The sequence below is a fragment of the Equus przewalskii genome, chromosome 10 (genome assembly GCF_037783145.1).
Source record: "Equus przewalskii isolate Varuska chromosome 10, EquPr2, whole genome shotgun sequence".
In the NCBI taxonomy this organism is placed as follows: Eukaryota; Metazoa; Chordata; class Mammalia; order Perissodactyla; family Equidae; genus Equus; species Equus przewalskii.
In genome coordinates, this window is record NC_091840.1 from 1,528,474 (window position 1) to 1,555,448 (window position 26,975).

General features: G+C 46.4%; 1 protein-coding gene across 1 annotated transcript in view; it reads left to right on the forward strand.

Moving 5' to 3' along the window:
* Positions 1–26,975, forward strand: part of NPLOC4 (NPL4 homolog, ubiquitin recognition factor) — a 70,654-nt gene that overhangs the window by 7,128 nt on the left and 36,551 nt on the right. Inside the window, exons 3-11 of the mRNA XM_070561331.1 lie at positions 3,628–3,740; positions 9,694–9,870; positions 11,843–11,891; positions 12,690–12,784; positions 14,287–14,410; positions 15,557–15,736; positions 18,972–19,058; positions 21,154–21,225; positions 22,192–22,318. Coding sequence (XP_070417432.1) covers positions 3,628–3,740; positions 9,694–9,870; positions 11,843–11,891; positions 12,690–12,784; positions 14,287–14,410; positions 15,557–15,736; positions 18,972–19,058; positions 21,154–21,225; positions 22,192–22,318 — 1,024 coding nt within the window. The remainder of the gene's footprint in view (positions 1–3,627; positions 3,741–9,693; positions 9,871–11,842; positions 11,892–12,689; positions 12,785–14,286; positions 14,411–15,556; positions 15,737–18,971; positions 19,059–21,153; positions 21,226–22,191; positions 22,319–26,975) is intronic.

The following is a 26,975-nucleotide window of genomic DNA, read 5'->3' on the forward strand; positions in this document are numbered from 1 at the left end:
CTTTAGTAATTAATAGTTTGGCTGTGTACATGTACCCTATAAATGGGCTTTGAAATGGCCTTCCTGTCTAATCACAAAGTTGCCTGAAAAGTGTAGGTTGTCTTCTGTGAACGTTGTTGGCTCTAGCTTGCTGTCCCCACACTTGATAGCCTTGATCCTGATTTAATTTGTGGTATTTATGCCCTCTAAGGAAATTGATGTTTTCAAGTGTGGTGAGATGGTTTATGCGGAAAATCTCTCACAGAATCTTGAGCCTTGGCTTCCTGTGAGACCTCTAATGCTTCTCACTCAAGCATTCCTTTTCCGTGAATCATCAGCCGTAAACCCCTCCAGGATGAGTCCTTCTGGCTGTCTCACTCACCGGTGCCCCTCCTCACCCTAGTGCTCTTCAGCCTGTTCTGTCAGGCTGCTGTTGTGCTTGCTTCCCTGAAACGACTCTTAGAGAGTCACCTCACGTCCTACCTGCTTGGGCTAGTGGGTGGTTCTCAGTCTTTTCTTAATTGATCTCTCAGCAGCATGTGACATGGTCCCTTCTCCTTATAATACTTCAACTGTTTTTTTTTTAAAGATTGGCACCTGAGCTAACATCTGTTACCAGTCTTTTTTCTTCTTCTTCTCCCAAACCCCCCAGTACATAGTTGCATATTCTAGTTGTAGGTCCTTCTGGTTGTGCCATGTGGGACGCCACCCCAGCATTGCTTAGTGGGCAGTGCCGTGTCCGCACCCAGGATTCGAACCAACGACACACTGGGCCGGCTGCAGGGGAGCGCAAGAACTTAACCACTCAGCCACGGGGCTGGCCCCACTTAATTTTATTAATGCCACTTTTAGCTTGGAGGAAAAAATCATGTGGTATCACATACTTATTATAGTATATCTGATATAAAATCTTAACTTTGTCTTAAAGACCATTGCTTATTATTGCTTTCAGAATGACAAGGTGATTTGAAATTACTTTTAATCCATTTTTTTAAATCAGTAGAATATAAGGTTAATACATAAAGTTAATTATTAACTCTTTTTTCTTACAGTGAATAAATACTAGCTGTTATCCGTAATTCCATATCAAAGGATAAATCAACCATAGGTAAAAAGCAGCAGGTAGAACAAGGCATCAGCTGTCGGTGAGCCTTCAGTTGACTTAGGGAAATGTCCAGCTCCTCCCTGCTCTCATTCCTGACCCATGCTGTCTCTTTGTAAGGAGTCTCATGGCAGTTCTTTTTTTTTTTAACAATCACAAAACATTTAATGTGATAGTTTCATGTTGCATAATTTAGAGTTATTATCTTCATAATTTCTGCCTTCTTTACTTTTCCAGTGTTTTTTCTAGGTCTGAGTTTTTGTCTAGTATTGCTTTTCTTCAGCCTGAAGAACGTCCGGAGGCATTTTCTGTAGTGGAGGCCTGCTGGTAACAGGCTCTGGCGGGTTTTGTTGACCAGAAAATATGTTCCTTTTACCCTTGTATTTGAAGGGTATTTTTGCCGGATACCGAATTCTGAGCTGACAAGTTTTTAGTCCCCCTCAGCACTTTAAAGATGTTGTCCCATTGTTTTGGTCTCAGTTGATCTCTGGTTTTCAGCGGTTTGATGATCATGTACCTACGGGTAGTTTTCTTTTTATTTATCCTCCTTTGGGTTTGCTGAACTTCCTGATTTGTTACTCTGTGTTTTTCATCAAATTTGAGGGTTTTGCCCATTCTTTCTTCAATTTTTCAGTTGTATCCTCATTGTCTTCTCTTGAGGGTCATTTGATATTGTTCTAGGGGTTGCTAAGGCTCTGTTCATTTTTCTTTTAAATCTCTGTCTTCAGATTATATAGTTTCAGGTTAATTGACTCTTTCTTCTGTCATCTCCCTTCTGCTGATAAACCCATCTTGTGAATTTTCCATTTCAGTTATTTATTATATTTTTCATTTGTAGAATTTCCATTTGATTCTGTTTTATTATTTCTGCTCCTTTGCCGCGAGACCCTGTCTTTTCATTGGTTTAACTCTTCTCTGATGACCCTTAAACGTTGAGCACCAGCTTGGATCCCTCTCCTGGCCTCAAACTCAAGTACTAACTGCCAGCCTGATGCCTTCACCAGGGTGTCTGGAAGTCAGTTCAAATCTCAGCGTTAAATAGAAGGCTTGATGGGGTCGGCCCAGTGGCGCAGCGGTTAAGTGCACATGTTCGGCTTTGGCAGCCTGGGGTCTGCTGGTTCGGATGCTGGCTGCGGATATAACACAGATCATCAAGCCATGCTGTGGTAGGCGTCCCACATATAAAGTGGAGGAAGATGGGCATGGATGTTAGCTCAGGGCCAGTCTTCCTCAGCAAAAAGAGGATTGGCAGATGTTAGCTCAGGGCTGATCTTCCTCAAAAAAAAAAGAAGGCTTGATTTTCCTTTCAGTCTTCCTCCTTCAGCCTCTTATATGGCTCCCTTACAGGTGTCACCTTCCAACAGTTCTCAACCCAGAATTCTGAACACCACTGTGATGTCTGTCCTCTCCCTCACTCCATTCTGCCCTCTCATCCTGCCCCTTACTGGGGGTTGTTGATTATGATGACTGGAAGGTGTGCTCCTCCCTCCCTCTCCACTGTCCTGGCCTCATCTGAGCCCGTCTCCTCTTGTCCAGACGATTGGCTATCCCATTTCCTCTTCCCACCTGCAGCAGAGTGGCAATAAGAAATAGGATCAGTAGGTCGGCAGCCTCCTGTCCTCAGCCCCTGTGGCTTCCCATGGCTCCTGACCTGGCCTGCAGACTCTTCACGGCCCACATGGTCCTGTGTGTCAGCTCCTGTCTACCTCGCCAGTCTCATCACGTCCTGCTTCCTTCCTGCCCGCTGGACTCTGACCTCACTCTTTCCAACCCCTTCCTGCCTGTTGGCCTTTGTATGTGCTCCTCCTGCCTGCCTTGTTCCTTCCCAGCTTTGTGCGTAGCAGTCTCACTCTCCTCCTCCAGGCCTCTGCTCACATGTGCTCCTCAGAGAGACCTTCTCTGTCCTCCCTTCTGGGACGGCCTCTTCCCTGCTTTGCTCTCTCTCCCTTCCTGCCTTGGTGCTTATCTCAACCTGTGGTGCTCATCTTTGTTGAGTTTGTCTCCCCCACTTGATGGTAAGATCCTCAATGGCAGGAGCATGGTCTGTTTTTACTCCGTCTTGTGTTCTGAGCACCCCGAATGGAACAGCACACAGGACTGCTTACTGTTTGTTGAGTGAATAAATGAATATTCCCAGCACCTGGCATGGTGGACATTTGTTACTGATTTAGTGGCATCTTCTATACTTCATTTTTCTTCTGTTAGGTTTCAAAATTGGAAGTGAATTTTTAGAATTGATTTCAAAAGTAGAAATTAAACTTTCCAGATATGGCCATGACTCCAGCTTGCTTCAAACTCTTAAATGTGTCATAGTCTTATCATTTACAAAAGCTTTGCTTCTTTTTGGCCACTTTTCTCGTTTTACTTGACATCTGCATAAACAGTACAAATTTCCTCACAAGAGAGCAAAATAACCAGAGAAATTTGGCTAACGAGGAGCAGTTTCTAAATTTAGTGAGTGTTCTCCTATTGTCTGATGTATATGTGATCAGAGAAATGATGCTTAAATATTTTATTAACTGTCTGTTGTTTGGGGCTTGTTTTAGGTCGCAAAGGAGTTTGGCTTCCAAAATAATGGCTTCTCAGTTTACATCAATAGAAACAAGACTGGAGAGATAACGGCGTCCTCCAACAAGTCCCTCAACCTGCTGAAGATCAAGTATGTGCCCGGCGGGGAGGGTGGGATGACGGCACCGGTTACCCACCACGCTTGCTCCATTCTGTCCTGTTTCCTCCTCACGTCGCCCTGATACTGTAATTATGGTCCCAGTCACTGGCCGAAACACAGGCGACCATATTTCTTGCCAGGTATTCAGCAGTCACACTGAATCTGCAGTTACTGTTGAGCCGCTTTGGCTGACTTGCAGAATTCTGAGATGTGTGTCACTGAGGAGAGAGAGTTGCGGTCTAGGGCGGGGGTGCGGCGGGTGAGCTGCACAGTCGGCTGCTTCTCTGCAGAGGAGGACCTTGAACGGAGCTCTGTGCGGGCTTCTGCCTCGGGACCTGCTTGTCGGGCAGAGGGGCCGGCAGTGCAGTGGCTCAGTGCCCAGACCGTATTTCTTGCTGGCGAGACCCCATAGAGTTCCCTAGAGTTGACGAGTGATGTCAGTAGGGGTTTATGGGGTACAGAGACCTCTTCCCATAGCTCACTGCTTATTTTTGTAGTTTCAGTGGAGCACAGCCTCAGGCATTCATTTACGGGTTTTCACCCTACAAGGGTGGAGCTGAGTGATTGTGACAGAGATGGCATGGCCTCCAAAGCCACAGATTTTTACTGTTTTGGGCCTTTGCAGAAAAAGTTTGCCAACTTCTGTCTAAACTGTCTGGGCACACCTGCTAACATATCAGTGAGCCGAACGCTTAACATCATTCAGGCCTCAGCTGGTGGGTGGGGAGCTCTCCCACGGGGGCTGCAGGCAGCGTGAGTGGGTGGGCTGGACTTTGCTGGTGGTTGGCTCTGTGTTTACCTGTCAGAATAATAGGCTATTTTGGCAGTTTGTGTGCTCGTTTTTAGGTTCACAAGTTAGTATATCTAGAAGATAAAAAAGCACTTACAGCATTCGTTTATTTGTTCTTCAACAAATATTTATTGGATATCTGCTGTTTGCCTACCCCTGTAATTAGATAAAGCCTGTCGTTGATGTCCATTTCCAGTGCAGATGAGGCTCATCTTTCCTCCCAGCTTGTAAATGGTTTTTGCACCTTAAGAATCACTTCTCATGAATGTTAGGTGGGTTTGGATTCACACTGCGCCCTCACTGGCTGTGTGCCTGGGGAAGTTACTTAACCTCACTGGGCCTCACCGTCCCTGTCTGCAAGGGGATAGCAGTGCCTCCTTCACACGGCTGCACGGCGCCTGTACATGGTGAGCCCTCAAAAGATAGTGGCTAAGTTTTGAAAAACTCTTCTGAAAGCTGGATCCAAGGAAAGGAGGCTACAGAATGAAATGCCTTTGAGACAAAGCTATCAAACTGGACTGTGGTCGCACCAGGACTGTACCCAAGGTACTGTACCCGAGGCACCAGTACTGTACCCGAGGTACTGTACCCGAGGCACCAGGACTGTACCCGAGGTACTGTACCCGAGGCACCAGGACTGTACCTGAGGTACTGTACCCAAGGCACCAGTGCTGTACCCGAGGCACCACTACTGTACCCGAGGTACTGTACCCAAGGCACCAGGACTGTACCTGAGGCACCACTACGGTACCCGAGGTACTGTACCCAAGGCACCAGGACTGTACCCGAGGTACTGTACCCGAGGCACCAGTACTGTACCTGAGGTACTGTACCCAAGGCACCAGGACTGTACCCGAGGCACCAGTACTGTACCCAAGGCACCAGTACTGTACCCGAGGTACTGTACCCGAGGCACCAGTACTGTACCCGAGGTACTGTACCCGAGGCACCAGTACTGTACCTGAGGTACTGTACCCGAGGCACCAGTGCTGTACCCGAGGCACCACTACTGTACCTGAGGTACTGTACCCAAGGCACCAGGACTGTACCCGAGGCACCACTACTGTACCCGAGGTACTGTACCCAAGGCACCAGGACTGTACCCGAGGCACCACTACTGTACCCGAGGTACTGTACCCAAGGCACCAGGACTGTACCCGAGGCACCAGTACTGTACCCAAGGCACCAGTACTGTACCTGAGGTACTGTACCCGAGGCACCAGGACTGTACCCGAGGCACCACTACTGTACCCGAGGTACTGTACCCAAGGCACCAGGACTGTACCCGAGGCACCAGTACTGTACCCAAGGCACCAGTACTGTACCTGAGGTACTGTACCCGAGGCACCAGTACTGTACCCGAGGTACTGTACCCGGGGCACCAGTACTGTACCCAAGGCACCAGTACTGTACCTGAGGTACTGTACCCGAGGCACCAGTACTGTACCCGAGGTACTGTACCCGAGGCACCAGTACTGTACCTGAGGTACTGTACCCGAGGCACCAGTGCTGTACCCGAGGCACTACTACTGTACCCGAGGTACTGTACCCAAGGCACCAGGACTGTACCCGAGGCACTACTACTGTACCCGAGGTACTGTACCCAAGGCACCAGGACTGTACCCGAGGCACCACTACTGTACCCGAGGTACTGTACCCAAGGCACCAGTGCTGTACCCGAGGCACCAGTACTGTACCTGAGGTACTGTACCCAAGGCACCAGGACTGTACCCGAGGCACCAGTACTGTACCCAAGGCACCACTACTGTACCCGAGGTACTGTACCCGGGGCACCAGTGCTGTACCCGAGGCACCACTACTGTACCCGAGGTACTGTACCCGGGGCACCAGTACTGTACCCGGGGCACCAGTACTGTACCTGAGGCACCAGTACTGTACCCGAGGCATCGGACAGCTCAGCCACCCCGAGGGGCGCTTAGAGTGGATTTCTGTCTGAATTATCCTAGAGTCTGTCTTTCCGAGGATAGTCGTGGTACTTACCAGCGTGGGCCTACACTTGAGAACTACGTTCTGTCACTGCTCTTCTGTCATGCTTGAAGCATGCCTTCATTTCACCCATGTGTTTACGAGTGGTGGTTACTCTCTTTGTGCTCTAATTTGATCTGATTCCACCGCCCCCTGGCTTACCTTGTCACAGCTCAGCAGTCCATTATAATTCTTTTGTTCAGTTGTGGGTGATCTTTTTCCCCCTCTGTCTGCTCTTTTTTTTTTTTTTTTTTTTTTGAGGAAGATTAGCCCTGAGCTAACTGCTGCCAGTCCTCCTCTTTTCACTGAGGAAGCCTGGCCCTGAGCTAACATCAGTGCCCATCTTCCTCCACTTTATATGTGGGACGCCTACCACAGCATGGCGTGCCAGGCAGTGCCATGTCCGCACCCGGGATTCGAACCAGTGAACCCCTTTTCAAACCCAGCCATTGGCCTCACTCACTGGCAGGGACCGTGTGGCTCAGGCTCCTTCCGGGTTTCCCTCTGTTCTTGCACTGGCCTGCTAAGCTTCTGGTGAAGACTGCTGGCTTCTGTGGGGGCTCTGTCTTGCCAGGCACACGCATGATGCTTTCCTCTTAGGTCTTGTAGCATCGGGGGTGTCTCCCCCGCCTGTTTTGGGGTTCACGAGGATACCTGTCGCACTGTTGTCAGTGAGTTTGACATGTTGTCTGGCTCTGTATCAGGGGATTTGTGAAGAGCCACTTCATCTGTGGCCCCAGCTGCCCTGCCTCCCAGAATCCCACCTGGTCGTTTTAGGTAGCTTCTTGTTACTTGGACTCTTTCCATTCCATTTTTGTGCAACATTCCATCTAATCTTATGTTTTGTATCTTGTAATTTCAAATCTGTAGTCCTTGACTGTCTAAATTTGATTATTGTTGTCTTTGCCCACTCTTGCTCATGACGGCTTGTTTCTCTTGTCCATTTGGTGAACTCTTTTTGAGAGCTTATATTTGACCAAACTTGGTCTTGGGGAGTCCTGAAGGACCCCTGGTTAGTGGCTTTTCTACGGAGAAGCCTTGCATTTGCTTCTCTTGGCACAAGGGGGCGCTGTGGATCCAGCACTCCTGTGAGTTAATTTCTGTCTTTGGGCTTCCAGAACCAAGTAGCATAGCTAATTCCACCCTGGGCACATGGCAGAGCAGGCTTTTGGTTACAGACTCTCAGAGGTGACTTTTTTCCCTACTATGTAGTGGGTGGAAGCAGACGGGATTCCTCTTCGGTTCCTATTTTCACCTGATGGATTTTTCCCGGCTCTCGAGACGTGACTTTGTGTGGTGTTTCAGGCTCAGCAGTCTGCCTTGGGCAGAGAATGACTGTGTAAGCCAAGCTCGGGGCTCCTGTAGTGGGGCTGGCCAGAGGGCAGCTATGAGCTCTGTTCCCCCTGTTCTTGTTTGAGCTATTGTTGGTTTTTTGGCCCCTGGGGAGTTCCTTACTTTCTTTAGAGCTCGACAGTGCATGAGTATATTTTTTAAAACTGATGTGGCAGCTGAGCCAAGTGTTCTGTAGCTGGAGAATGTTTAGGAATATCTAACCCGCTGCTAGAAACAGAGGTCTTTGATTACAGTTTGGCAATTTCTTTTTTTGTGAGGAAGACTGGCCCTGGGCTAACATCTGTTGCCAATCTTCCTTTTTTTTTTGCTTGAGGAAGGTGATCCCGGAGCTAACATCTGTGCCAGTCTTCCTCTACTTTGTGTATGGGACGCTGCCACAACATGGCTTGGTGAGTGGTGTGTAGGTCTGTACCCAGGATCCAAACCTGTGAACCCTGGGCCACCAAAGTGGAGTGCACAAACTTAACCACCATGCCACTGGGCCGGCTCCCTGTTTGGCAATTTTATCACCATTGAATTATGAAGGAAAAAGGGGAGAGAACAAGTCTACTGAAGAGCTGTGACCAAGCCTCTTCATGTCCTGTGTCCTCACTGTTTTTAATCTGTGGCCTGCGCCCCTCTCCATTCAGGTTGTTGGTTTAGTGCTGTGGCAGGCTGCTCTTTCAGTGTCATTTTCCTGTGTGTGTGTCTTGTTGACAGCAGTTAAATATTTACCAAATGGTAGTGCTGCAGCTTTTCCTCCAAGATGGTGTTGGTTTTTGGTGTTGCGAACCGTCTGTGGTCCTGCGGGAGCCCACAGTGCTGCTGAGAACCGCTCCCGAGTGGGAATGCTTGTTTAGCTTTGGGTCGCAGTCGTCTGGCTGTGTTAATCGGGTCCTGCAGTAAGTCAGCAGCGTGGTTCTGGTTAAGGAAGAAAATAATTTAAATTTACAGTGAAAATGATAGAAAACCAAGTATTGTCAATGGAAATTGTGGCAGCCTTTTTGGAAAGCAGTGTGTCACCAGCTTTAAACACAAAAACTCTTCAGTCTAACAGGGCCACTCCCGGAAATCCACTCTGTAGAAGCAAAACCATACGCTGCTGTCTTTGAGCATTTCCTCAAGTGGTGTTCATGGTGGCAGAAGCCCACGGATAGCGCAGGTGCCCTTTGGCATGGGAGTGGCAGAGTAAATTACGAGGCAGCTTCACTGGGGAACGTTATGCAGCCAGTAAAAGTAACGACGTGACACGGACTATATTTGGAGTATTTGAGGGGATTTTGTGAGGTATTGTTGAATGAGAAAAGCAAATGCAAAAAGTATGTCTTTGATAATCTCATTGTTTTCAAGCAGTGATACATATGTCTATGTAGACGTGTGGGCGTGTGAACGTAGAGAAAGAAATGGAAGTATGTACCAGGTAGATAACGTGGGGAAGCCGAATAGAGGCTAAAGGACAGTGGGAGCCAAGTGAAGAGTGAGTAGGAGGGAGAAAACTGCCTGCAGAGCTGGTGTGTATATTTTGACGTCTGTCCATCTGTGTGAGAGCATATACAGGCAGGTGGGTGTGTGGCATGAATTTTAGAACACACTTGTAAAAGAAATGAAGTTACAGTTCCAGAGAACCTGCTGCTGGCGTTTAGAATGTTAAGCGTGGGAAACATGAAAAGAAAATTCTGGTCTCTCAACATTGGAAAGCTTGTCATTTAGGCCTTTGGGAAGGTTGGTGTGTGCTTTCTGCAGATGTCAGAGAGTTTCAGATCCAGGGTGATCTGTGCAGCTCAGGTTGTAGAAGGAAGGAAGGAAGGCCTTGACTTAGGTTTGTCGTTTGAACAGGCATGGCGATTTGTTGTTCCTGTTTCCCTCGAGTCTTGCTGGACCCTCATCTGAAATGGAGACATCCACCCCACCGGGGTTCAAGGCCTTTGGTGCTCCTAATGTGGTGGAAGATGAGATTGACCAGTACCTCAGCAAACAGGACGGGAAGATTTACAGAAGCCGCGACCCACAGCTGTAAGTGCTCCTGGGGTTCAGTCCCGCCTTTGGTGATCCTGATGGGTCAGTAAAGTGAAACACTGACAGCGTGTCCTGTTTCAATACATATCTGATGAAGAAATGTAAGTTTTGAGTTTGACTACCTCTTTTCAGATTGTTTCACTTCAAATTATTTTGTAAGCTGTTTCTCGTTGTTTGAATCTCAAAGTATGTTCCATATATGATTTAAGAGTCTCCAAGTATTTGGAACTAAGAGATTTGAAAGAAGGGAAAGGCCTTAAACTGAGTCTTTACCATGATGTACCCCTGGGGATACTTGATTGCCATGGGCAGAGTGGGACTTTAGCAAGTGTGACAGGGCAGGAGGAAGGAGCAGAAGGGGTGGTACTTGGGTACCTGCTAGTGCATGGTCCTCGTTCAGGTCTCTCATTACATTAGAGTAGTGCAGTTTCAACGTTATCTATGCCGTATACTCTTCATTCATTCACGTGAACATTTCATTTGCTAAAGGTGCTGCTGCTGCCTTGAGTATTAGCTTTTCACTTAGGATTATATAAAATGCAACATGCCACAACTAGAAGGACCCACAACTAAAGAAATACACAACTATGTACCGGGGCCTTTGGGGAGAAAAGGGAAAAAATAAAATCTTTAAAAAAAAAAAAAGCTTATGTTTGTGTACATTTGTTTATTTTAGATTTTTTGCAGTTCTTTTTAAAGCAATCATTTAGAGACCTCTGAGTTTACACTCGGTGATGTGAAGTTATCTGAGCGAAGGTGGTTTGTCTCTGCAGTGGAGTCTTTTGTAACTGCGTCAGTCCATAAACGTGATGGGGTGCTGACATCGAGATACTGGGATTCCAAATGCTGCATTAGCAACTCGTACATCTTAGATTAAAGAGCCCCAAATGGTGCTCAGCTGCAGTTGGCATGGAGCCACTTCATGGCCATAGCCATTAGCCTGCACGCCTCTTCCATTTGCGTTTCCTCCCAGGGACCCAGTGCTAGCTCTCTGCACGATCAGTGTCTTTGAAGCTTCATTAGGAATCTTTTAGAGGGTGCTTGTGTGTGTGTGCACATGTGTGTGCATTCTTTTCTTTTTAAGATTTTATTTTTTTTCTTTTTCTCCCCAAAGCCCCCTGGTACATAGTTGTATATTCTTAGTTGTGGGTCCTTCTAGTTGTGGCATGTGGAACGCTGCCTCAGCGTGGTTTGATGAGCAGTGCAATGTCCACGCCCAGGATTCGAACCAACGAAACACTGGGCCACCTGCAGCGGAGTGCACGAACTTAACCACTCAGCCACGGGACCAGCCCCGCGTGTGCATTCATCTATAAGAGCCTGCCTGTTAGGAGACACAGGCCATCTCTACCCTGACATGTAGAACTCACATGCATCAGAGTTCTGACCCCATTTAGAAAGTGATCTGGTTGAGCCCTGAGGGACCACTGCTTGGCTTTCCCACCAGCCCATCACCACCCTCTTCACCTGAGCTCATCTCCACGGTCATGTTTTACATGTGGAGCTTCTAAGGGTTCTCTGACTGAAATGTCTGAAACCTACAGAGCCAAGCATCCTTTGTGCTTTTTTCCAAAGCGTGCACGACGTGGGTGTTTTCCAGACCTGAGTTATTTATGTACCACTCTGAGGATTTTTGCCATATCCACGTACCAACTTTCTTAGTATTTATTTAACATTTGTATTTAAATTGACTTCAAATCCATTCACTTTTATTTTTAGCTTGTGTCATTTTAAGCAGTTACTATCCATGAAATCACAGGTTTGATGTGCTGGTCAGTTTTTTCTAATACACATCAAAATAAATGCTAAACAATTAAAAAAAACACTCACCACATACCATCTAAAGTAATTTCATGTAGGTAGGGAAATGCTTTATTAAGTATGATGTACATTTTTAATATCAAAAACGCTGAGGGGCAGCAGCAGAAAAACAGGCATGCTGATGGCTGTGTGTTTCTTTTGCTCTCAGATGCCGACACGGCCCTCTGGGGAAATGTGTGCACTGCGTTCCTCTAGAGGTGAGAGTCCTTGCAGAGTAAGTTCTGGGCTCGAGTGGTGGGCCGCTTCCTGGAGCCGTCTAAATACTTCTCTTAAGTCCCTGCACTTGGTCGTAGTGGCTGAAAGAACTTATCTGTTTATTGCCCTGGGCCTCATATTCCCACTAGTGCAAACTGCACAGAGGACGAGCCTTTATTTATGGGACTGACCTTCTGGGTGGATTAGGAATGGCTAAAGCATTTGTATTGCTGTGATAAAGGGGCAGCACTTACAGTAGGCTCCCTGGACAATCCTTTTAAAACCTGACACAAAGCTAGGCCTGGCGGTTTTTGTGCTTGACGTTGTTTTGATTTACTTTGCCCTGAATCTCGTGTCTCCTCTGCTGATTTGTCCTGGCGAGATTGAGAGTTACCATAATAATGCTGACTGGTAACTGGGTAACACTGAATTTATGGCGGCAAGGCCAACCTGATTTTCTTCATGAGGCTCCTCTTGCTCCATCCTGTGGCTTTTTTTTTGTTTTTTGCAAAATTTTCCTGATATTTACTTGACTTAGAGCGTTTTATATTTAATGTAGATTCATTTTAATCTTGAAAGAATAACTGGTACACAAAGAAAAATTTGATTCTGACCTAGAATGAATGATAAGTGAGAACCAAGCACCTGTTCTCCCTCATTGCTCTTCACGGGGCCTGGCTTGTAGAGGCCATGGCTGCCTGGGTCTCTCCCTGCACGCAGCCGAAGCTCGGCTGCCTACCTCTCTGTGCCTTGCAACCCCAGCAGGTGCTTGACCATACTGACTGTGTGTGTCTTGGCAGCCGTTCGATGAGGACTACCTAAACCATCTTGAGCCTCCCGTGAAGCACATGTCCTTCCACGCCTACATCCGAAAGTTGACTGGAGGGGCCGACAAGTAAGCAGCTTGAACGCGGTTAGGCTGCACCAGTGTGGCTTTGGTGCGCAGAAGTTCATTTTGTGTATCTGGGAGGTGTTACTTAGAGCCACTGTGTATATGAATGAGAAAAGTAATGATCAGAGGGTGGTCACGAAGCATTTGAATTCATGAATTTTGCCCTGATTCTAGAAAAGAAACAGTTGAGTGGAGACTCTGTGGTGTCCTGCTGTAATGCACAGTGCCTACAGTGTTGGACAGATGCCAGGCTGGCAGTGGCCACTGTGGAGGCCCCTGGGCGACCTCACCAACCTTCCCCTGGGTATTCAGTGCCCTGGTGACTTAGTTGTATGTGAAGGTGAGGCCATCTCTTGGCTCCTTGAGAGCAGGTTGTGACAGTGCCCGGAGAGGGGTGAACCTGAGGTATTTCACTTTCTTTTAAACTACGTCAAGTACTTGTCTGTGCATTCCCTTCTGTTGATGGTGTGCTCCCCTTACCAGAGTAACGGACTTCATACCGTGATTTTATTATTCCTGTTCGTGCAGCAGGAGGAGGTGGTGGCTGGATCTGTCAGCAACATTTTGTGAAGAATGTCATGTTGGCCTGATTGTAGCTTTTATCTTTGACAACCCACTGACATCCTGAAATCACTTTTTAAAAAAGTTATACCAGGAGAAAAAAATCCCACCAGAAACTCATTCTTGCCTGTCAGTGGGGTAAGCTATGGAACTTTCTGGACTAGGGAATGAGTAGAGATTCGTTGTGGTGAAATCTGTAAGCCTTTTGTCAGTCTAGGTCAAGTACCATAGTCTCCCGTGGGGGCACATCTGCGGCTGTCACTAACATGCAGACTTAGTGGCAGTCGTTGCTTTCCAGATGCTGTCATACCATCCTGCCCTGTTGGCTTGTGAAGACCACTCTGAATTAGTGGGGCCGTCTTTTGAATGGGGAAACTGGCAGAGGGTGAAGTCACTTGTGCAGATTCGCCCCAAGTTCAGAGAGGGGCCCAGGACTTCCTTGATGGTGGTCTTCTAACAGTAGTTTTTATTTTAGCCAAAGCGGAGGGAGCATATCTTTGTTATATGTCCTAGTCAGGTTACAATCAAAATCTTTATGAACAAGAATTTTTTTACAAATGTCTGAATACTAGACTCTTAATGTAAACGTTGCTGATAAATTAATGAAATTTGAAAAGACTTCATTTCCTCTCAGTGGCATAGGTTAGATCAGTAGATTCAACAGTGTTCTTGAAAATCTTCATGGATGTTAGTGATAGTGCAAAGTAAAACGCTTTTTATAGGAAATAGTTATGTATTGCTGTGTAGTCTAAGTCCACAGAACAGAAGCTAGAATTCCATTAGAATCATCTTTAGCACATTTTCTCTGCTGCCGCCTACCACATGCTTAGCTCCTTAGAACTCTGTTCAGGAGGTGTAAGATATTTGACATATTATTTCCAGTCTCCTGCTAAACCTTTCACCATTATAACGTTTAATTAATTAAGTTGCCTCTTCTTATTCAGGGGGAAATTTGTTGCCCTGGAGAACATCAGTTGCAAGATTAAATCAGGGTGTGAGGGACACCTTCCATGGCCTAACGGCATCTGTACTAAGTGCCAGCCAAGCGCCATCACGCTGAACAGACAGGTGAGATGTTCGCCGTGTCCGTCTAGACAGTGGAAAGCAGTAGATTTGTTTTTATGGCTGAGAAATGAAAATTGCTGGAAGAGCCCCTCCCTGGAGAGGAGCTGCCGCTAGCAGAGTGTGTTACGTGTGGCACATTCCCAGGTATTTATTGACAGATCGATTGACCTTTTGTGGAAGTGATACACTGAAGACAATGTTTGTAAGATCTCCAGCTCTTGCAAGTACAGAGGGGAGCCTTCAGTTTTTTGTGCTTGCATGGAGGCAGAATTTCCTTGGTGACTATTTAAAATGCTCAGTGGTCGTGACTCTGTCTTTTAAGAAACCGTGGCTCTGAAAGTTGGTAACAGAACTGGGACCAGCTCAGGATGCCTGTCCAGGCCGGGCTAAGAAGGGGACTGGGCTTAGGAGGGAGGGAGAGAACCAGGGAAAATTGCGTAGGGTTATTGTGGCCTTTTCCGCTCTTATTGTCGTGCCCTCTAAGAGCGGTGCACCTCATCTTTCCCCACCACTGCTGGCCCATGTTTTGCTTCTTAGCGAGAATTCCATGGCCTTCTTGACTGTTTGGAAACTTCTTTTTTCCTTTTCTTTCTCTCCTTCCCTCCATTTCTCTCTTTTTCTTTTTGAAAATTATTCTTTGCACTAGAGATTGTGAAAACCTGCATTTTAGGTGAAATCTCAGTAAGATTAATTTGAATTAGTTTATTGAGGAGCCCGACCCGCCCACCAGAACCGGAAATGGTTTCAGGGACAGAGCACATTCTTTTTTTTTTTTTTTTTTTTTAAAGATTTTATTTTTTTCCTTTTTCTCCCCAAAGCCCCCCGGTACATAGTGGCATATTCTTAGTTGTGGGTCCTTCTAGTTGTGGCATGTGGGACGCCGCCTCAGTGTGGTTTGATGAGCAGTGCCATGTCTGCGCCCAGGATTCGAACCAACGAAACACTGGGCCGCCTGCAGCGGAGCGCGCGAACTTAACCACTCGGCCACGGGGCCACCCCCTCGGGACAGAGCACATTCTTAAAATTCGTGAGCCTTTGTGTGTGTGTTTAAAGAGCTAGGTAGGAGATATTTGTGAATGGTTTGTACTAGAAAAATCATTTCTTTTTGATGGAGTGTCTTCATTTAGCCCATTGTTGTTAACTCTACAGAAATACAGACATGTGGACAATATCATGTTTGAGAATCACACAGTTGCTGATCGCTTTCTTGACTTCTGGAGGAAGACAGGGAACCAGCATTTCGGGTACTTGTATGGCCGGTATACGGAGCACAAAGACATTCCTCTTGGCATCAGGGCTGAAGTAGCTGCAATTTATGAACCTCCTCAGGTAGACGTGCAGGATTTGTGGGTCTCTGCCTTCTGTGTTTTGAAGGCTGTGTGGGATGCCCTTTCAGATTGCATTTTGCTGCTTTTGCTTTATCATTTGCCCAGTCTGTCTCTGTCTCTCTCCACACCCTCCCCCAACCCCGGTGTTTATTTTTTGAATTATTGGAGAGTAAGATCACTGCCACTAGATATTTCAGTAAGTATTTCCAAAGAATAAGGATAGTCTCTTACATAACAAGTACATTTATAAACTTAAGTAAATTGAACATTGATACAATATTTTTATCTAAGCTGCCATCTGTATTCCACTTTTGTCACTTGCCCCAGAAGTGTCTCACCATCGCTTCATCTCTTGTCTTATATAGATCTTCCTCAACTTACAGTGGGGTTACGTCCTGATAAACCCATTGTAAATCAGAAGTGCATTTAATACACTAACCTACTGAACAGAATGGCTTAGCCCAGCCTCTTCAAACGTGCTCAGAACACTTAAATTAGCCTATAGTTGGGCAGAATCACCTAAAACAAAGCCTATTTGATAATAAAGTGTTGAATATCTCATGTAATTTGTTGAATACTGTACTGAAAGTGAAAAAAAGAATGATTATATAGTTGTTTACCCTTGTGGTCATGTGGCTGACTGGGAGCTGTGGCTCGCTGCCACTACCCAGCTTCACAAGAGAGGATAGCAGTGAATATTGCTAGCCTGGGAAAAGATCAAAGATCACAGTATAAGTACAGTTTTTACTGAATGCATATGGCTTTTGCACCTTCATAAAGTCGAAAAATCATGAGTCAAACCATCATCAGTTGGGTACCAGCTGTAATTCTGTGTCTCCCCCACGTATAGTCAGCCCCAGGGATGATGGAGGTAGAGAATCACAGAATTACTCATATTCTTTACCCTGTGCCACACACATTGTCCCAGAATAACAGTACCCAAATCACCACCGGTATAGGACTGAAAACAGTTTCAAAATTTTTTGGTGGGAGGGGGAGTCTTTAGGGTGTACCCACTAGGGACGGGCGCTGGGTCACTGTATTTTAAGTCACTTGGAATGTCCTCTCTGTGTGATTTTGCCACCAACTAATTACATATTTAGTTATACATTTATGTTCATTTGTTTTCTTTTCAATCTTTAGGGGTTGGTTTTATACATATATATTTTTAATTTGTTACATAACTATATAAAATATATAGTGCTTTTTGTTGTATGTAAATTTACTACAAAAGTGAAAACTGTATATATGTTGCATTCTAGTTAGTGAAATGCATGCCGAAATAGTGAGGGGGAGGTAGATTTGTGTCCGTAGTTTACCGTGAAGTGCAACGAAAAAATAAGATGGATTGAGGGATGGCTAGAGGAATGGATAGAGTGTAGTAAATATTAATGACTGAGTCTAGGTGGTGGGTATATGGGTGTTCACCCTAACATTCTTTAAAGTTTGTTCTATGTTTGACACTTTTTATTTAAAAAAATGTTGGAAAAGAAAAATTTATACATTTCCAACATCAAATCTACAAACAAGGCATTCCCTTTCATCCTGTTTCCTTCCTTCCCCCACAAGTGGCCCCCACTTTAAAAAATTTTTGGTTCAGACTTCTAAAGTTTGATTTTTTACTATAAGGAGATACGCACACATCCTCTGTTTCTTTGGATGTTTACCATACCGTTCACACCTTTGTCCCCTTGCGCTGTGTTCTGGAGATTGCTCCGGGACCGGCCTGCTTTTTAAAGAACCTGAAACTGCAGGCCTTGTGGCCACTGGCTGTTGTGCAGGTTTGTGGCTCCTGCACAAATGCCCTTGTCTTCCATGGCTGTATTTATACAGATTGTGTGTGTAGTCTACTCCCCTCCCTCTCCCCCCCGACATTTTCAGTATTTCCTGAGAGCTGCAGATGAAGAGTTGGACAGGGCCTTTGTGATGGTTCATTTAGAAGGAGACACTAGATGGCAACAGAGACCCTACGAGAGACCCTGATTACCTAACCCTTAGGGCATGAAGTGCGCTCTGCAATCAGGAGGCTGCTTTTTGAAGCACACGACGTCCAAAGTCAGTTTTGTAGAGGGTCTCTTTCATGAAGAGTTTCAACTGTTCTGTTAAGAGGATGACTGAACAAAAAATTGGAACTGAAGCTTCTGGCGACCGGATTACTAACAGCATCGTTGGCGCTCCCAATTTGGGGATCCTGGAGGTTGAAACGGTTGACCTCTAATAACCTCTAGCTCATTAGAAGTTGAAGCTCATGCTGCCACATGTTGAAACAAAATCCTCAGATTTGTTCTGAGTTTGTGACTTGACCTATGCTCTGGAGGTATTAATGATCTCCATATGGGTAATACCCAGCAACATAAAGTTCTTTTGTTCTTTTGCCAGAATTTGACTAATTTACAAGGATATACCCAATTAGTATAACTCAATTTGGGATTATCTTCACTTTCCTATTCCTATGGCTGGGGTTTCTGCTCTGTACAATACTTACTATTAATGACCCACGAGCTGCATTTCAATGCAGATTAAAGGTTTCGGCAGGTTTTGCCAACTGCAGGAAGTTGGGGTCCTGTGGCCAGTTTAGGTTGCGTGTGAGCTGGCTGGATCACGAGCCCACCTGCTGTCCCGAGCCTAGCAGTCTGCCCACCAGCCAGCAGGTAACCGGTCACAGAAGCCTTTTCATTTGCTTAGGGTTTGCCTGTCGGTCGCTCTCTCAGTGTCTTACCAGGGAAGCTAAGCATTGTCCCTGTAGGACAATGTCTCTGTAGGAGCTGCACACGAATTTTCCAAGGCTGTTTTCTGGGAATGAATGTTACCTTACAGCTCTCATCTTGCCTAAGCTAGCCACAACCTATTTGGAGTGTGACTATCCAACAGGGTTTTGAAACTAACTTCTTTCCCCAATGGAGGAACCTTAGGAAACCGTGTAGAGAGCCTGCCTTAGTCCTGGATAGTCACACACTCGATATGGAGCTGTCTGCCATAAACCGGCCTGAACAGTGCGTCTTCATGTTCTGAGTCTTGATCAAAAGCTCAACGCCACCTGAGAAGGGAAAAACCTGGAGGGGTTTCGGTTGTGTTTTATCTGATGGCCTTAAGCTTTACTGCTGCTGTCACCCTCTTTTTGGTAAGGGGGAGAGCAGTGCTCCTCTGTGACCCGGAGCCAGAAGGGAATGGAGCAGCTGTGCTGCTTTCCTGAGCCCACTGCTCTGAACCCGTGTTCTCCTTTGATGCCCTGACAGATTGGCACACAGAACAGCTTGGAGCTTCTTGAAGACCCAAAAGCTGACGTGGTTGATGAAATTGCTGCCAAACTCGGCCTGAGGAAGGTACTGAGGCCTTTGAGAGGGGACTTGGGCTCTGTGTTGGGGACATCCAGGTGGGTGGCGTGGTAAGGCCTCATCTGGGACTGAACTCCCAGCTGTACAAGGTCAGGTGCAGGCCCGGCTTGTTTTAAAGCCTCATTTGTGTTTATTGGGTGCCAATAGCTTTTATGTTTCTCTGATTTAAAGTAAAATGAGAACATTTCCCTGAGCATAAAAAATAAATCAATCCCGATGCAGGAGCTGTTATATTTAAGTCTGCCAGCCGCACCTCTGGGGGACTGTTTCAAAGCGGGGAGAGAAGGAGCAGCGGGAGCAAGACCCCTTCTTCCTGCCTGAGAGGGCACCTTGACACCAGGCTGTGTGTCCTGCCCACCCACTGTGGCACGTCCCCTTAGGTGTAAGCTCTCCCTTCATGTGTCTTTGCTGCCTATGGCAAAGGCCTCGTTCACAGCGTCAGTTTTCTGTCCCGTGCACTGGGAGGTCCTGGTGTTCCTTCGTCACCATCATTGAACTTCCTGTGTATAGTTGTAGGCATCTGCACATTAAGCCTTGCTAGTTTTACTGGGTGGGTTAGAAGACAAGGGAGCCTCTTTGAGGCTGCTGATCTAGTTATCTCACATACTTGATAACATTCCCAGGAACTTTAAAGATGAGTTTTTATAGCTACGTGTTGAACTGTGAATATGAACAAATCTTAGAAAGTAACTATTAATAGCTCTGTAAGTTTTATCTTTTATTTCCTAATCAATTTAGGCAGTGAAAAATAAAGTCCCTGCAGATAAATGGGGGAAAACTGGAAATGTGCTTTATAACCTAGGAATTTTATAGAGCAAAGTGGCTATACCATTTTAAGAAAAAAGTTTTATGAGAAAAATGTCCTTTTATTTCTAACAAGGAGTCTATATCTTGATTTAGGTTCATATTTAGGGTTAAATTCTGGAAGTTTCTCATTCAAAAGAGAAATCGGTACAGTTTTTTGACTTTTGTTTGTTATAGACTCATAATTCATGATAATCATAACTATAATAGAAGATCTTGAAGTTACTTAAATACCTTTCTTCTAAACACTAGTTCCTTACCCTTATTTATCTCAGCTCAATCTTGGTTCTGCTGTATTTACTGCTTAATTACATTTATCCTTTAAGTCTTGTTTTCTTCATCTCCATCCTTCTTGGGTTGTTTGTTCATTAGGAATTTTTAGAGAAAATGGAAATCTCTGAATTTCCTGGTCATGTCTGCAGGAGATAGATTTGAAGAGTTCAGTATCAGGGTTGTGCTGGAGTGAGTCATGGGCACCAGATTAGTTCTCCAGAAGACTGAAGTGGGGTGTCTGGAGTCTAGCCCCACTCGTAAACCTCCCAGCCAGGCTCTAGTTCAGGATGGGGAACCAGCTGTGAAGTTCGTGGGCAAAGAGCCGAGGGATCACAGAGCATACAGACGGGCAGTGTAGCTGTGACAGGACGCACTGGGGGGTGCTGACCCTGCCCTGAGCTCTGGGACTGCTGTTAGGGTGCCCCAGTGATGGGGATTTCAGATCCTTGTACCCTCAGAAGCTTCCTTTGTTTGAGTCCTACAGTGGGGCTCAAAGGAGCAGCTGGGCGAAGTCTCCATTGTATCATTCCTTCTTATTTTTAGTGCCTTTTCTAGGGAGTCTGTTTTTTTATCTTGCAGAGAAAGTCCTAGCATCTTGATTTGCCAGCTCATTGTCTGTCTTCCTCTTTGGAGTATAAGTTCCCTTTTCCGTCGCATTCTGTTAATCTTGTTCACCCCAGAGTCCACTGCGCCTAGCACAGTGCTAGGCCCAGAGTTGGTGCCATGGAAGACTTTGTTTAATGAGTAAATGAGCTCTGGTTGTTTACCCTCATCTCCAAGCCAGCAGTACCAGAAGGAGGGTGGCCAGTTTCAACTGAGTAGAGTTTGAAAGCCCTGGTGTGGCCTAATAGCTTACTTGAGGAACTGAGTCATCTACGAAGAAAGAACGGGCTCACAGGAGTCTCTTGCTGAGAACATTATTGTTAAGCTCTCTGGGCAGAAGCCGGGAAACATTTGTCATCTATTTTAGGGAGAGACTCAGAAGATATTTTCCTCTTTTATGCAGGTTGGTTGGATATTTACAGACCTTGTCTCGGAAGACACCCGAAAGGGTACAGTTCGTTACAGTCGAAATAAGGTGAGGTGGGACAGGAATACTCACTGACTTAGCCTGCAGCTTGGTTACAAACTAGCTCTGGCTCACACTCTCACGGGGGTCTCTGTACAGCTCATCCTGGCTTTTAGACCAAATTATGATGATTATTCTTTTTTGGTGAGGAAGATTGTCCCTGAGCTAACGTCTGTTGCCAGTCTTCCTCTTTTTTTTGCTTGAGGAGGATTGTCCTTGAGCTAACATCTGTGCCAGTCTTCCTCTTTTTTTTTGCTTGAGGAGGATCGTCCCTGAGCTAACATCTGTGCCAGTCTTCCGGGGCCAGCCCGTTGGCACAGCAGTTAAGTTCGCACGTTCCGCTTTGGTGGCCAGGGTTTGCTGGTTTGGATCCTGGTGCGGACCTATGCATCGCTTGTCAGGCCATGCTGTGGCAGGGTTCCCACATACAAAGTAGAAGAAGATGGGCATGGATACAGATGTTAGCTCAGGGCCAATCTTTCTCAAAAGAAAAATAGTATTGTGCCAGTCTTCCTCTATTTTGTATGTGGGACACCGCCGCAACATGGCTTGGTGAGCAATGTGTAGGTCCCTGCCTGGGATCTGAACCCATGAACCCTGGGCTGCTGAGATGGAATGTGCGAACTTAACCACCACACCACTGCACTGGCCGCTAGACTAAATGATTTTCCAGCACAGTCTTCTTGATAAATTAAGGCTGGGCCTTTTGATTCTGTTTTGTAGAGCAAAACTCACCTGACCCTTACAAACCAGTGCTTTTTGGAAGTCAGCCTGTGGGGGAGGATTGCCCAGTGCTTCTGGCCTTAACTAGTTATGCATGGCTTTATGTGAGGAGTCTATAATGGCTAAGAGTTGTAGGTATTTGTTTCAGTGTCATTTTTGACATGTTATAGTTCTTAATATTTTCTAAAGAAGAAATAGAAGAATATTTGACATGATGCTGTAAAACTTGATATACTGGTTCTCTTATCTTAGGACACATATTTCCTGAGTTCAGAAGAATGTATCACTGCAGGAGACTTCCAAAATAAGCATCCCAACATATGTCGACTCTCTCCAGACGGACATTTTGGCTCCAAGTTTGTTACTGCAGTGGCTACAGGTATAAGCAGGGACAGAGTCATGTTGTAAATATTACTACCTTGTTAATATATTTTGTTCCTCTTTCATCCTTAACTCAGTTACAATGGATTTTCTTAATGGGGCTGTGAGATACAGATTCCTCTCTTCGGTTTGTGGTAACCAGAACTTAGGCTGAGCTGACAGCATCACCCGCAAAATTACTAGAATTAGAATTGGGGCCTCGATGCAGCTCTTCTCTAGTTCACTCTTTCATCCCAAGTCCATGTGAACTTGGTTCTGGACCTGAGCTTGGGGCTGTCTTTGCCGCTTTCCAGTAACCAAAGATGACTCTTTGTCTGGCTATGCAGGAGAAAAGGGATTTGCTGTTTCTGTTACTTGTTTATTTTTGACATCATGAGTGGGAGTATTATTTTAAGAAACCATTTCCATAAAGCTGTGTTGGGAGTGACATGCATATTGTGATGTTACATGTATTATATTATGTGTTGGTGTTCATCATAAATACATAATAGTAAAAGATTGCAGCCTATAAAAAAGTGCCACCAAATCTTTTTTTTTTTTGAGGAAGATTAGCCCTAAGGTAACATCTGCTGCCAATCCTCCTCTTTTTTTTTTTTTGCTGAGGAAGACTGGCCCTGAGCTAACATCCATGCCCATCTTCCTCCACTTTCTATGTGGGACGCCTACCACAGCATAGCTTGCCAAGCAGTGCCATATCTGCACCCAGGATCTGAACCGGTGAACCCCTGGCTGCTGAAGCGAAACATGCAACTTACCAATCCGCTGCACCACCAATCTGGCCCCAAACCAAATCTTTTATAATATACTTGAGATCCTATCCTAAAAAATAGCCAGACATAGGACCGTACAATTTAAAAGGAATAGGATGGGCCAGCCTCAGTGGCCTAGTGGTTAAGTTCGGCACACTATGCTTCCACGGTCTAGGTTCAGTTCCCAGATGTGGACTTACACCACTCGTCAGTGGCCATGCTGTGGCAGCGGCTCACATATGAAAAGAGGACGATTGGCAGTGGATAGCTCAGGGCGAATCTTCCTCAGCAAAAAAATAAAAAATTAAAAAGAATAGGAATTTGAAACTTGGAGAACCAACTCATGAAAACAATCTATTTGATCAGGTTTTTGTTTGTTTGTTTGTCTTTCTGGGAAAGATTTGTCCTGAGCTAACATCTGTTGCCAGTCTTCCTCTCTTTTTTATCCCCCTCTTGAAAGCCCTGGTACGTAGTTGTATCTTCTAGTTGTAAGTCCCTCTAGTTCTTCTCTGTGAGCTGCTGCCACAGCATGGCTACTGACAGATGAGTGGTGTGGTTCCATGCCCAGGACCTGAACCCAGGCTGCCAAAGCAGAGCATGCCAGACTTTAGCCACTAGGCCATCAGGGCTGGCTCTGGTCAGTTGCTTTTTTTTTGTTTGTTCTTTTTGAGGAAGATTAGCCCTGAGCTAACTACTGCCAGTCCTCCTCTTTTTGCTGAGGAAGCCTGGCCCTGAGCTACACTGGTGCCCATCTTCCTCTACTTTATATGTGGGATGCCTGCCGCAGCATGGCATGCCAAGCAGTGCCATGTCCACACCCAGGATCCGAACCGGTGAAACCCGGGCCGCCGAGAAGCTGAACGTGCCAACTTAACCGCGGTGCCACTGGGCCGGCCCCTGGTCAGTTTTGTTTTTTTTTTTAAAGATTTTATTTTTTTCCTTTTTCTCCCCAAAGCCCCGCGGTACGTAGTTGTATGTTCTTAGTTGTGGGTCCTTCTCGTTGTGGCATGTGGGACGCTGCCTCACCGTGGCTCGATGAGCGGTGCCATGTCTGTGCCCAGGATTTGAACTGATGAAACACTGGGCCGCCTGCAGCGGAGCGGGCGAACTTAATCACTCGGCCACGGTGCCAGCCCTGGTCAGTTTTTAAAAGTCAACAATAACCTTAATCCTGTGAAGACCTGGTTTCTACCCTCGCAGAGGTGATAATCCACTTCTTAACCGTTCTTCTCCTAGTTCTATAGAAAGAAACACCCCTCAGTTTAACAAACACCAGTTTACAAACAGCCCAAGCATGTGAGTAAGTGGAGCCTCTATTAATCCCAATTGAGCTTGTTACCACTGCTGTGGGAACCACGAAGAAAAGTGTCTTTCACACTGAATTTTTAAGATCCATTGCTTTAAGATCCACTTAGTTTCAGAGACACCTTTTTGAAGTGAATGCACTTTGAGTGAGGGGGTGATGGCAGTCTTGCACGTGTGAGTGTGAGTGAGGGGTGATGGCAGTCTTGCACGTGTGAGTGTGAGTGAGGGGTGATGGCAGTGTCTTGCACGTGTGAGTGTGAGTGAGGGGCGATGGCAGTGTCTTGCACGTGTGAGTGTGAGTGAGGGCGATGGCAGTGTCTTGCACGTGTGAGTGTGAGTGGGGGCGATGGCAGTGTCTTGCACGTGTGAGTGTGAGTGAGGGGTGATGGCAGTGTCTTGCACGTGTGAGTGAGTGAGGGGCGATGGCAGTGTCTTGCACGTGTGAGTGTGAGTGAGGGGCGATGGCAGTCTTGCACGTGTGAGTGAGTGAGGGGCGATGGCAGTGTCTTGCACGTGTGATGTGAGTGAGGGGCGATGGCAGTCTTGCACGTGTGAGTGAGTGAGGGGCGATGGCAGTGTCTTGCACGTGTGAGTGAGTGAGGGGCGATGGCAGTGTCTTGCACGTGTGAGTGTGAGTGAGGGGCGATGGCAGTGTCTTGCACGTGTGAGTGTGAGTGAGGGGCGATGGCAGTGTCTTGCACGTGTGAGTGTGAGTGAGGGGCGATGGCAGTGTCTTGCACGTGTGAGTGTGAGTGAGGGGCGATGGCAGTGTCTTGCACGTGTGAGTGTGAGTGAGGGGCGATGGCAGTGTCTTGCACGTGTGAGTGTGAGTGAGGGGCGATGGCAGTATCTTGCACATGTGGGTTAGTTAAGTCAGATTTACTTTCCTAGATTGTCGTTGGGTCAGGTGCTGAGGAGAGTGGCTGGGAGTCTTGACTGGGATTGAATGATTCAGCAGCTCTGCAGCATGGAGACTTCTGTGTGGGGCCTGGCCAGGGCCCTGCTGTGAGGGAGCACTTAGGGCAGCAGCAGCAGGGCAGAGACTGGGTGCCGGGGAGGGGAGCGGGGGGCAGACAGCCTCTACAGAATCTGGGGTTTTGCCAGGCCAGCTCTGTATTTGACGAAGGGGACAAAAGGATTATGTTTCTACTCCTTGCATCACGTAACCCCTTTGTCTTCGTTTAGGCTCATATTCTGGGTACAGTAATTCAGACTGGTAGTTTTCAAACCTATCAGACTGGACACCCCCTTTTTAGAACATCTTGTGTTGCCCCTTTACTATGTAGAAAACAAAATTCATGGATAACATACCTGCCTACACATATAATTCTGAAAAAGAAAGCAGAGTAGTAGCCTAACCATAACGTAAAGGGGAAATAGTAACGAAATATGTAATAAAGCAGTGTGTTTCAGCATGTCACTGCTTGGGGACTGACGCTTGTGTGGGGTGGGCCCTGCACTGGCTGGATGGCAGGTCACGTCCACTGGCCTCGCCATCAGTGACCTGGTTTCCTGAGACATTCAGCGACTGTCTGTGAAGCTGTGGGCTGAAGTGTCCCTTCCCTCAGCTTACACAGTATCGCACTCCTGGAGAGTTCACCACGTTAAAACGGTCTGTTTTTTTGTGTGGTTATATATAAAATATAAATGATTCTAATCTCAGATCATCATAAATAGGGGTTTTTGCCTACATTGAGTGTGCAGGGAACTTTCAAGGTCCTGTGGGATGTGGAACACCACTTTGTTATGTGGGACTCCCCAGAACACAGCAAGACATCTGACATCTTTGGCTCCAGCCCACTAAAGCTGGCAGTCCGCCCGCCATCGTTGAGATGACCAAAAATCACCTTCACAGATTTCCAGAACTGCTCCTCATGAGGACTACTGTTTTAGGCTTCCATGGGCTCACATGGTAACCTAACCCTTTTAATTACTGTTTCTATGGGGAATTATTTGATGGGCCAAAAGAACTGGCACATTTTTAGAATTATAAATAGTTTCTAACTTGGGGCTGCCTGTACCTTCAATTATTGAGTCATACCTCTTGTTGGGAGTTTGGAAATTATGGATCGTCCATGGAATTTTTGCCTCTGAAATCGGCATTTTACTGAAAGGTTTTAGAGCTGTGAGACAGTAACTAATTTATGATAAGGTCTGCAGTTAGAGTCCTTTTCATGTGTCTGCCGAGTCCTCCCTCTTGGTAACGTTGTGAGGTGCTCAGACTTAAAATTCTCTCCATTTTTCAGGGGGGTAGCGAACAGAAGGGTGGTTATCCAAAGCATCATAGATCTTCTAACTCCAAATAAAGTGTGCTCTTCCCTGCATCAGTGATTCTTGACCAGGGACATGTTGGTACTCTGGGGACCTGTTTGAAATGCCCTTGCCGCAGTCCCATCCCTGAGATCCTGATGGGACGCGAAGAAGCAGGTGTGTGTGTGCGTGTGCGTGTGCGTGTGTGTGGCTGTCTCCCAGGAGACTGACCATTGCACCACTGGGTTCATGGTGCTTCTGCAGGCACAGTGCCCTCTGTTCTGCCCAAAGCTGCTGCCGAAGCTGCAAGGCCGGGTGCTGGCCCTGATGCGGAGACCTCACCCCCTTGTC